Source organism: Nycticebus coucang, chromosome 6 (genome assembly GCF_027406575.1).
Source record: "Nycticebus coucang isolate mNycCou1 chromosome 6, mNycCou1.pri, whole genome shotgun sequence".
Classification (NCBI taxonomy): Eukaryota; Metazoa; Chordata; class Mammalia; order Primates; family Lorisidae; genus Nycticebus; species Nycticebus coucang.
The window spans coordinates 118943481-118955511 of NC_069785.1; the positions used below are offsets into that span (position 1 = coordinate 118943481).

At 50.9% G+C, this 12031-nt stretch overlaps 1 protein-coding gene across 4 annotated transcripts in view; it reads left to right on the forward strand.

Annotated features, from left to right (window-relative positions):
• Window positions 1–12031, forward strand: part of ZBTB16 (zinc finger and BTB domain containing 16) — a 189225-nt gene that overhangs the window by 171782 nt on the left and 5412 nt on the right. For all 4 annotated transcript variants that reach the window (XM_053595319.1, XM_053595322.1, XM_053595320.1 and 1 more), the window contains exons 5-6: window positions 4959–5129; window positions 9857–10024. In XM_053595319.1, the coding sequence (XP_053451294.1) occupies window positions 4959–5129; window positions 9857–10024 (339 nt within the window). The remainder of the gene's footprint in view (window positions 1–4958; window positions 5130–9856; window positions 10025–12031) is intronic.

Here is a 12031-nt window from a genome sequence, read left to right on the forward strand (position 1 = left end):
AAAATTAATGCAATAAAGGGTTTTATATGCTGCAAAAGTCAGAGCTCAGAGGAAGGTGGTATTCTCAGCAGTGAGTCCTAAGTGGTGTGTCTCATCCAAGATACCTTCCCTAGGACCAGCTTCTTAGAAGAAGCAGCCAGAGTCGATAAAACAACTTGGGCTTGTTAAAGTGCAGGACTGCCGTGATTCATGATTGTTCTCTGCACGAGATGCCTAGCTGAGGAGGAAATGGAGGCTGAAATCCAGCCCTCTTTTTTTCTCACCCAAAATGTATACCCAGGTGAAGGGTCTGTGTCTGCCCAGAGAAAGAGACGTGATTTTATGATTCAGACAAAGGCATTGTTTGGACAGGCATTGGCTCTGTGATCACTTGATGGTTATAGAGCTTTTTCACCTCGGTATCTCATTGGATGCCACAAGCAGTATGGCAACTGAGAAGTAAACTCGGATCCAGAGAAGTTAAATGATTATTTGCTCAGGGTTACACGGAAGTGGGTGGCAGAGCCGGGACCCTGTGCTTTTTTTTTTTTTTTCCATTGTGTCAAGTTGACCATATGATTTCTGAAGGTTTTGTTCACCTGGTTGGAGCTCCTGTTTTCTCCCCAGTGGTACCAAGCCTGACGTCTGTGCATAGTGGAAGATGGAACTCAGGCATAGAAGGGAACAGAATGTTCCTGCGCTGCTGGGCCCCCTTGCCCTCCCGCACATCTCACTGCAGCTAATGAATTGCTAATACAATTTTCTAGATAATTTTATTTCCATAGTCCCACATTTTAATGTGTTTCCAAAAGCTAGCATTTATTTGCTTAATCTCCCAGTGTAATAGAATCTGCCCTGACTCATCATACATGCGAACAATCAGCTAGGCAGAAATGGCAGCAAATTGTTTAATAACTCAAATCTAGTCTCTAGATTTTTAACTTACATGCACCAATAGCTTTCCTTGTGTCTCATCTCCTTCTCCCCCTCCCTTTCCTCTTTTTCTTTTTTTTTTTTAATACTTTTCCATCATCACGGGTGTTGGTTTCCAAGCAGAAGAATGGGCTAAGTGGATGGAGAACCTCAGAGCCCCATGTGAGCTGTGGTTGGTGGATAAGTGGCCAGGGAGAGTCCCTACACTGGTGACATGTCCTGGGAAGGGAAGATAGACCATTATAGGAGCATCAGCACATAGAACTTTAAACCTGTTGGCCAGGTTCAGAACAGGCTGTCTGGGAACACTCTTCCCATTCTAGCTCAAGTACTGTTCCTAACATTCTGCCTTCCCAGGATTTTGCTTCTCCATCTGACCCCCTGTCTTTGCAGTCTCTGCTCTGGTCTGGTCTCCACCCTTCTTGGTAATAGCACAAAAGCCAGAAGCCCTCTCCTGCTTCCAGACACTGGCCACTGCTGCTCATGCCAAGAGGCACTGCCTTCAAATCCAGGGTGGATCATGCCAGTACCAGCCCGTCTTAGCCCAGGCTGCTGTAATAGATTACCTTTGTCTGCGTGGCTTAGAAACATTGATTTCTCACAGTTTGGAGGTGGGAGATCCGGGTGCCAGCATGGTTGGGTTCTGGGGAGGGCCCTCTTCCAGGTTACAGATTGCTGACTTCTCACTGTGTCCTCCCATGGTGGAAAGGGCCTGTTAGCTTTCTGGGAACTCTTTATAAGGACACTAACCCTACTCACGAGGGCGCTACCCTCATGACTTAGTCAACTCCCAAGGCCCACCTCCTAATCCTGACACACTAGGGCTTAGGATTTCACAATAGGAATTGTGCGCAGACGCTAAGACCCTAGCCACCCGCAGCCCCTTGGTGGCACTGCATTGCCTGCAGAATGGAGTTCAGTCTGTCCTACTTGGGATCCAGCCCCAGCACCTCCCCAGCTTGATTCCATCCCAGGGCCTATCCTCTGCCCCACCTGCGCTGAAATTCGCCTACAGTGTCTCCTTAGCCTGCACCGGTGCCCCACCTTCCAGTCCTCGCTTCCTAGATACACTTTATTTCTCAAAGCCTAACTCAGAATCTTCTCTGGAGCCCTTTGGGTGCTGCCCTGTCTTACCCTCTGGATGGTTGTTGACTGGTTGGCATCCCCGACCAGCGTGGGAGCCAGTCTCCTGACCACTTTGCATGATGCTGCACTTGTGGGGGTCAGCAAGTCAGGACAAGAAGTGGGTCCAGGCCATCCTGAGACATAGGGGCAGCACAGTAGGGCAGCCTCCAGGGGCCTTGGGAAGAGCAAGAAGGTAGACTGCTGTAGGGTCCTACCGGGGTGCCATTCATGTCCCCTCTGACCTGGGTTCCCTCCATGCTGAGGGTCTCAGAGGATGGGTAAGGAGAAGTCTTGGCTTGTACGGGGCACGGCTTGCCTGGGAAGCTGGTTCCATCTTACTGATTTGAGGCAGCTGTTTGAACACCTGGCTTAATCAAGGCTGTCATGGGCGTGGGTGTTAAGGGCAGGGAGAGGACCAGCGCTATGGGCCTCAGGTTGAAGCAGCAGGGCCTGCCGAGCACATAACATGTTGCAGATGGACTCTACGCCTGTGCATGCGGACCCAGTGGGGCGGGACCTCAAGGGACTCCCTGTCATCTCTGGGTGCTGCCTCTGCCGGGGCAGACAGTGTTCCTCAGTGTATCTGCTTCCATCAGGTAGAGCTGAGAAATCACTCCATACCTTCCTGAGATCTTGCTGACTCCCAGCAGGGGAGGAAGGCCTCAGAGAGCTGTGCCTTGTAACCCAGCCCCAGCTGCCCATCAATTCCCCTGGCCCAGGGCTCTCACACCATTGCTGGACGCACCAGTGCTCTGTACGGTCCCAGCTGGGTCCCTTCTAGGGGACGCCAGATAGGCAGGTGTCTGGCCTGGAGGAAAATTAGGCCCAACCTCATGGTTTCTGAAATCAAACCAAGTTATTTCCAGATCTAAACTTTGCCTCTAACTGTGCAACTTTAGGCAGTTTATTTAATCTGTTTTCCCATTTGCAAAAGGAGGTTAAGAGTGCCTACTTTGTAGGGTTGGAAGTTTTAAATGAGATGACAAGATGGATGAAGCACCTAGCGCCATGCCTGCATTTGCTCCATTCACCGTTCCCGGCTGCAGGAGGGATGGGTGCGGCTCCAGGGGCCTGGGCCTTAGTATCTGCAAAGGAGTGGGAGGTGAGGGGCAGAGGCATGGAGGAAGTGAGAGGCAGGCCTTGCCTTCCCACTGCTCCATCCCAAAGCTGGCCATGAGCAGGTCCGAGGTGGTGAGGGCCAGACCACAGAATACTCCCTTGCTGTCTGAACCAGCGGGCTGAGAAGGCAGTGAGACCATCATGGCTTCCCTTCTCTTCACCCCCACCTTCCACCAGAAGTTCCCTGACTCCAAACCAAGCAGCCCACGGCTTCCAGCAGCCATATCTCTGGCCCTCCCTGCACTTTGGAGTAGGTTGACAGGTGCTAGGCCCACCCATCTTCCCTTCTTGCACACACAGGAGATATTCCCAGATGCCCTCACCAGCAGATGAGCCTAGGGAAACAGAGTCCACAGGTGGGCAGGGAGCTGCCATTGAGGACTAGATGACAGCTGAGAGCCTTCTGCATGGGGTGCTGCAGCCAGAAAAGCTGTGGCTCCAGAGCGGCTTTGGCAGTGGACAGGTAACAAACAGAGCAGCCTGTACTTGTGGGGTCCTTGGGGGTATCTATGCTACTGATCAGCACAGGAAACAGCCAGGCAGAATTGAATGAAAATGCATGTCACTGACTAGCTTAAAATTCTTTGACTGTTGCCTGTTGGGCTTGGGATGAAACCTACAGCTTTTGACGTAGTTTTGAAGACTCCACCTGACCTGGCCCTGCCTGCCTTCCTCTTAACCTCCCCAGCCACACAGTGTCATCCCCAGTCTGATCCCCCGATCTGCCGAATTTCTTTACAGCCCAGAGTGTTGACAGACACTTTTCGATTTTCGATGATGAAAGCAGGGACTTTTGTAGGTTCCTCCATGGTTCTCTTGCCCAGTGCCAAAAGAAGAGTCCTACTGGGCGGCGCCTGTGGCTCAGTGAGTGGGGCACGGGCCCCATATGCCGAGGGTGGCGGGTTCAAACCCAGCCCGGGCCAAACTGCAACAAAAAAATAGCCGGGCGTTGTGGCGGGTGCCTGTAGTCCCAGCTGCTCGGGAAGCTGAGGCAAGAGAATCGCGTAAGCCCAGGAGTTAGAGGTTGCTGTGAGCCGTGTGATGCCATGGCACTCTACCCGAGGGCGGTACAGTGAGTCTCTGTCTCTACAAAAAAAAAAAAAAAAAAGAAGAGTCCTACTCGTAGAAAGTACCATGTAATACTTGGTGAATGAATGGGTCCTTAAGATTCAAGCTATAGTAAATGGAGAAGTGGTTAAAAAACAAAACAAAACAGGATCTATAGTTAGCCTTTGGAAAGGATTAAAATCCAGGCTGCCTAGGTATGAGTCCTAGCTCTGCCACTTAGGACTTCTGTGGGACTTTGGATGAGTTATTTAATCTTTCCATGCCTCAGTTTCCTCATCTGAAGAGTGAGGATGATAGAACCTACCTTTGTAGATTTGTATCATTATATTATCATCATTATATTAGGCATTATCCTCGTTATCCCTGTTATTGTTATTCCTGCAAGGCCTGGCCTGGCCCCCACCTCAGTGCCGTGCACCTGACATACGCCTCTCGTACCCTGCTTCTCTTACATAGCTCCTGGCACACTTGCACATGTACGCTTGCCCTAGAGATGTGTTCTAATGTCTTCCTCCCACCAGATTTCAGGTTCCCAAGAGGACAATTGTTGATTCTGTCCATGAGACCACCTGCTGGGTGCTGAATCAGCTTTGCATAGCCAAGACCCTCTTGAGATTTGCCCCAAACGTGGGAGTTTGGAGGTGTCAGTCTGAAGCTGGCTTTTTCTCTAAATGAGCAAAGACTTGGCCTTGGGATTCTGCCCTCCTGAGGCTGCCCTCTCCTGTCTCCCGCAGGCACAGACATGGCTGTCTTCTGTCTGCTGTGTGGGAAGCGGTTCCAGGCACAGAGTGCGCTCCAGCAGCACATGGAGGTCCACGCGGGCGTGCGCAGCTACATCTGCAGCGAGTGCAACCGCACCTTCCCCAGCCACACGGCCCTCAAGCGCCACCTGCGCTCACACACAGGTAGGCCAGTCCAGGTGACGGCAGACCCAGGTCTCTGGGAGCCAATGTCTGACGTACCTCCAAAGACAGAAAGTGGAGGTGCCAGGCTGAGTCAGCCCTCAACCCACCTCTGCTCAAGGGGTAGACACCTGGGGCTTCCTGCCCTGCAGGTCCATGTAGACAGTTCTTTTCCCCAGCCCCTCCGGTGACCTGTTGGCTCGAAATCTTTCTATGCCCATTATAGGGCATGCTCATTCAAAATGCAGATTCTCGGGTCTTATCCTCGAAGAAGCTTTGGTTCCTTGAGTCTGGGATGGGATCCAAACGACAGCATTATTAAGTACTCTGATGCAGGTGGACCCAGAAGGCATTTTGAGAAAACCTGACCTGCCGGGTCTCTTGCTGTGTGTGCCCAACCTGGCATTTTGAGAAAACCTGACCTGCCGGGTCTCTTGCTGTGTGTGCCCAACCCCTCCTGTCCACACACGTTCCTAAGTCAGCTGTGGACTTGCAAGGGCGTGTTGAAGAGGAGGTCCTCCTGTCTCCATAGTAGAAGGCCTCCCCTTCGGCCTTGACCTTGTTTAGGGAAGACAGTGAGGGTATTCAAACTGTGGGCCACGAAATAGCCCTGCTCAGCCAATTCCAGAGCATTGGGGTTAGGCTGAGGGAGGGGTTAGGAGGCAAGGTGGCTTGGCCAGGGGCCCAGGTCCTGGCCACTCCCTGCCACCATCATCTAGATTTGGAGATGGCTCCCTGAGGGCCAGAGGCATGTTTCCTTGCAATAGGCCCTGGGTGTTCACCTATCAAGGGAATGGAGGCCTTAAATTCCTTCATTTTTCTGAGACAAAATTGAGGCTCTTCTGAGTGTTTCCGGGTAAAGGAATCCCGTGTTCCTGAGTCTGCATGTGTTTCTGCTTGTGTGTGTCCTGTGCCCTGTTGACAGGGGCCGGGTCTTGCCGTGGGTGTGAAACTGTGTGTGTGTGTGCATCCGTTGCAGAACGTGTAAAAGTTGGAAAGCCGCTGTGTGCCTCAGAGAGGCATGGAAGGCCCCACTCTCTCTGCCCGTTCTTGAGAGTCTTGTCACAGCTCAGGCACTGAATGGAAGGACAGGCTTTGTACAAGTGGCAGGCTCTGCCATGTAAGGGAGCGCTGAGCTGGCCTCTCTGCCAGCAGTGGGCTTCTTCCCCAAGGAGCCGGCCTGGTCTCTCTCTTCCAGATGCCATTCTGCCCAGGGAGCCCACTGCCTTAGCACCACCAGATTTGCTCAGAACTGCTTGACACTACTGGGATGGGACAGGGAGATGCCCCAGAGGGTGGAGTCAAATCAGTTTGTTTCATGTGATATGAACATTTCCGACCCTGTGAAATCCACCCTGATACACCCTGATCTCCCTGTGCTACTTTCTAAGAGCTCAGACATATAAATGGCACATGCCCTTCGTCAGTCATGGCTCAGATCTGTGGGGAGGGACTATTTCCAGAGTTTGAGAGAAGCCCTTGCTTATTCTAGGAAATGAGGAACATGCTTACTGTCCATGCACACAGACACCCGTGGGTTTTCGAACCAGCGAGGTGCTGTGCACACAAGCTGGATACAGGCTGTGCACTTGCCACACAATGGCTCATTAATATTCCGTGTTCTTGGCCCGTCTGCTGCTGGGCCGGGCATTTAGCATCGGCAGCTGCGTTTGGTAGCTTAGTCCAGCCGTGCTCTTGGCATTGATGGATCCCTGATTCACATGGCTCATCATATAATAAACTCTCAGCTGTGCTGATGGGCGGGGCCTGGAGGGAGGGGCCTGAGGAGCTGAAGGGATGGGGCTGGGTGGGGACGATGGCGAGGACAAGGATACCCTGACACCCGGGCTTGGTCAGAGCCAGGGAAACCACCAAGTAAGGACAGATTGGGGGTTGGGGGGGTCACAGGTGCACTATGCAGGCCGGAGGGGGCTCTAATTAGTCTCGTTTGTCCTGCACTTAATGTCAAGCTCATTAAAGAGGCTACAGAGTTAATCAACATACCACAAATTGGATTTTGAGTTCTGCAGCCAGTTTTGTGTACATTATGACAACACTGACACGATTAACCCTCGGGGTTTCAGGCCAGGTGGTCACCATGCTTTAAAATCTGTGTGTGTGTGTGTGTGTTGGTGACTCTTTTTTCTTCCTTCTAAATTCTTTTTATTTCTTTCCCTGGGCAGACTCAGGAGATTTCTCTTTTAAACTCATTTATTATGTGATCCACTTTCTAATTAAATTCATAAAAATCTGATCAAACAAACCCCTCTGTCTTAACCCTTTGTTTTTGAAACTCTCGGGGCCCTCCTCTGGAGGTGAAAGGTACAGGCAGCATCCCCTACCCCGTCTCACGGCCTTCCCCTCCTGGCTGGGTGGCTGCCGATGTACTTTTTAATTACTGGCTCAGGCTAAAGAAGTCTCACGTGGCCCTTGCTTTATTTATTTATTTATATCTTAATGAGGATACTGAATCTTTGATTAAAGTCGTAATTGTTGCTGATCTGGTAAGGAGGGGGAGCTGGATGTCAGACTAGACGGGGCCCTGTACAAGCGCAGACCCACAGACAGTGGTATCCAGACGCAGGCACACACAGACTGACTCAAGCTCCGTCACACACATAGCTAGTTAGTACCTAGGTCTGCATGGGCCTCCCCCTGGCTTTAACGGGGCTGGGTTGCCAGGTTCTCTGGCTGAGAACCTTAGGACTCAGTCTATCCCCAAATATGCATATGCAGGACTCATCAGCCATAGTTCTAAGCCAGGACTGTGCCTCATAAATTGGGGTGTACTGGTGTTAAGGGAGGGCTTGGCTCTCTGAGCTTCTCCAGCCTGATTCCCCAGTGGAGGACCTTCAGTGTTTCTTGCAAAACTTCCACCCATGAGGGAGTCATCCACTGAACACCCCAGCATACCACTTCCCCACAGAGCCTTAAAAACCCTTCAAAGCCATCAGAAGAGATAAGAATTTATGTGGGTACAGGGGCCTGCCTCCGGGGCGGGGAGAGGTTTGGTTAGCAGCCTGAGGAGGGGAGAAAGAAGAAAGAGTAAAATATCATTTTAAAGAGGAAGTGAAGGCGCAGGCATGTGAGTCTATAACGAGAAGGGCAATTTATGCCCAGGCACGAGCGCAGTTTGACATGGGGATAATGAAAAAATGTAGGTCATTGTGGATGACTTAAACCTTCAGCAGCTGAAGAAAATGTATGAAATGCAGAGGGCATTACACGGTTGGCAGCCCCGCACATCTGCAGAGGGACAAGTGAAATACAGTGGGCCATTCTTTACCATAAACTGTGGTTGTTGGAGATGCAGCCCAGAGAAATTGTAATTACAGTGACAAGACGAATCAGCGATATTTAAATATTCATGAACAAAGTCTGAGGTGATTAATCTATCTTTATTGTCTGCGCCTTCACTCCTGTAATAAATAAGTAGCTAGAGTCCTCACCTTTCATCCCCCAAGCTCCCCACTATGGGTACAGAAGGCAAGATGGTTCATCCATACACCCCAACCTCTCCCAGTTGGGGATTTAAGAACAGATACCCAAAGAGGATGCTGACAGGCCTAGACTCCAGACCAGGAAAAGTCGATTCTCCCCAAAGTTCGTATACCCAGCGTTTCCCATGTGTCTGTCTGGGCCGTGACTGTGCCATGCACTGAGGCTTCAAGGTGGTTAGGGCTTCCTCCTTACCTTGAGCCGCTTTCGCTCTAGGGCTATGTCAGGCTTGCTGGTAAATACAGTATAGTGTGTCTTCTAGCGGTCTGGTCTGAGTGTCCAGACTGTGGATTCAGACCACAGCTTGAATCCCAGCGCAACTTATTACTCACTGACCTTGGAGATGACATTGAAGCATCTGTACACTTCTCACTTATCTCGTCTGTGAAATGAAAGTAATATCTTTCTTTCAGAGTGTTACCATGATCACGTGATATGCTGACCAGTCACAGCACACTTTCCGTTGAGCCCAGACCAGCCCCCCCAGCAGCCGTACCAATAGTTCGAGCAGAGGAGTGAGCACTCAGGAAATGTGGGCCACCTTAATGTGAAAGTGCCATAAAAATTATACTATGACTAATAAAAGAACAAAATGCTAGATGTTTCTTCGCTTTGGGGGGACAGAGAAAAGAACTGTCACTCATTCCACCTGGGAGACTAAAGGGAAGCTTCCAAACAGGGGTGATGTTTGAACTGGGCTTTGAAGGATGATTAGGAGTTCAACAGGGAGAAAAGAGGAAATCAGGCAGAGGAGACAGTTGTATTAAACCATGGCGGAAAGAAAGGGTAGAAGGTATTTGAGGAACAATGAGAAGTTCCACAAATTGGAAAGGTTTTTTTTGGAAGGCAGGAAAGTCAGGCTGGAGCAACTTTTACCCTTGACTTAGAGGAAGGGAAGAAGAGGCAGTTTGAGAAGCAAGAGGGTCAGGTCTCCAGCCCCGAGACTGCTGTGTTCCGGGTTCTGCTCATCATTGCTGAACCACATGGGCCCTCTTTTCCCTGGGCTGGCCCTTGCCCTACAGATGACTGCTGGGCCACAGTAAAGTGTGGACATGTGTAAACACTCCCTGCTCATGCTGTGGGGACCTGCAGAGGCTGTGGATCCTTAATTCATCTTTGCAGGTGGTGAATACAGGCAATCTCATCCTCCGGGAGCACTGAATGTGCTCTTCCGTTCCTGGAAGAGGAGGCAGGGAGAGGCAAAGGCCTGATGCAGCCTCTTGTCTCCACAGGTGATCACCCATACGAGTGTGAGTTCTGTGGCAGCTGCTTCCGGGATGAGAGCACACTCAAGAGCCACAAGCGTATCCACACGGGCGAGAAGCCCTATGAGTGCAATGGCTGTGGCAAGAAGTTCAGCCTCAAGCACCAGCTGGAGACGCACTATAGGGTGCACACAGGTACTGAGGGCCAGGGAGGGCACCCGAGCGGGCTCTGGGACTGGGGAGGGGTGGGGATCAGGTGGTCTTGCAGAGGAGCCCAAGCGAGGATGATCTGAGGCTGAACCAAAGAGCAGAAGAGGTTCAATTAAGGCCCAAAAGTCCCCACCTATTTCTCAAGGCCAAGGCAGACACTGCTGACCAGTCACAACACACTTTCCCCTGAGCCCAGACCAGCCCCCCTGGCAGCTGTACCAATAGTTCAGAAAATAAGTAGAAGTTGATATCTATCTGTGAGTTCTGAATTAGGGCTGAGCTGGCCTGATGGGCTGAAAGGGAAGGTTAGGGTGGGTGTATGGTACTAGAGGGTCAGACTAAAAGTCAGGGTGCCTTGAATTAGATGGTGGTAATGGCTGGGAAATTGTAACGTTAGATGGAGTTTGGTTCTGAGATGAGAAGAGCCAGTGTGTTTAATAATCCCATGTACATATAACTTTTACCATCTCAAAGTGCCTTCACATATTTTTTTAACATAGAAGAAATGTATGCAGCTATTTTCCCTGGGGTCTGAGGACAGAACAAGTGAAAAGGACTTCCAGAATTTTCCATGTTGGGGGCATTAGAGTCTTGGACCTATTTGGGAAAGCTGATATGGCACATTTTTTTCCCCACCTTAAAGTTCAGGGACATCTCCTGGGTTACTTAAAATTGGCCACTGTAGGAGTGGCCAGTTACCATCAACAAATGCTGTAAATCAGGGCTTTTTGGAGAGCCTGTTGTTAAGTATGTAGAACCAACAGGCTGCTGGGGAGGGGGAAATAGATATTCAGAGGACCTCATCTGAGGATAAGAGATGGTGGAACCTGGAAAACTAGGAAGACTCCCCTGATTCTGGGAGACAGCCATCCTGTCCAGAGGAAGGGGGAGAGGTGACCTCAGGCAGGTCCTGCAGAGTGTGTTGCTGCGGAAGGGGAGGAACAGACAGGGAGCAGTGAGCTGTGTGTTGTCAGAGCTCAGGTTTTTTTTTTTTTCCTCCAGCTTGAGCCCACAGGAGAGGATGGGGTGTTCATCTCAGATAAGTATAGCGACCCAGAGGATTTCCCTGAGTCCTGGGGTTTCCTTTAGCCCCTTGTCGAGGATGTGACCTGGTGGTTGGATCATTAAAGGCATTGGCAGTGACTATTGTAAATAGCTGGTCAATAGTTAGATCACTTTGGCTGTTCATTACTTCATTATTTGCTGGGGCCTCCGTGCTGAGGAGTATCGATGATGAGATGGCTGGCTAGTTAATTATGGTATTGAAACAAGGTTCCCTTACATCCTCTGCTCAGCTCCAGGGCACTCTAGCGGAGGGGAGGTCGGAGTAGCAGGCTAGGGTGTGGGTATAAATTCCTGGGTTCTTGGTCCCTTCTGCCTCCCTGACTCCGGTGGGGAAGGCAGGGCCCAAGGCAAGTCCTCAGTGCTCTGGCAGGATTAGTATCCCCAGAGGCAGCATGTTTGAAGGGCTGGACTCCCTGAATTTACCTGCACCCCTGCTCCCCACCATTTGCAGCCCTGAAAGGACTCCCTCCACCTGCTTGCTCTGGATGGAACTGTGGCCTGAAGAGCCCTCCCCTGGGCTTCTGGGGCCTTATTGCTCCCTTTCGAGGCCTTCATTTTCTTAATCAGAGAGGGCAAAGACCATGACTTGGGGAGAGTTAAGAATGGTAAGACAAGGCCAGGTGCTGTAATTGTAGCACTCTGGGAGGCTGAGGCCGGTGGATGGCTTGAGCTCAAGAGTTTGAGGTTGCTGTGAGCTATGATGCCAGGTCACTCTACCAGGGGTGACAAAGGGAGACTCTGTCTCAAAAAAAAAAAGGTAAGACAAGGGGCTAGGGCCGTGCGCTGGACAATCCAGGAGCCACTCGCTACGTGCGGCTACTTAGATCAGTTACAATGAAATAAAGGTGCAGTGTGGCATTCACACACACTGATGGTGGCTGCCTTCTGCCCATCCTCACTTCCTCTGCCCTGTCCCCTCCTCCCCAG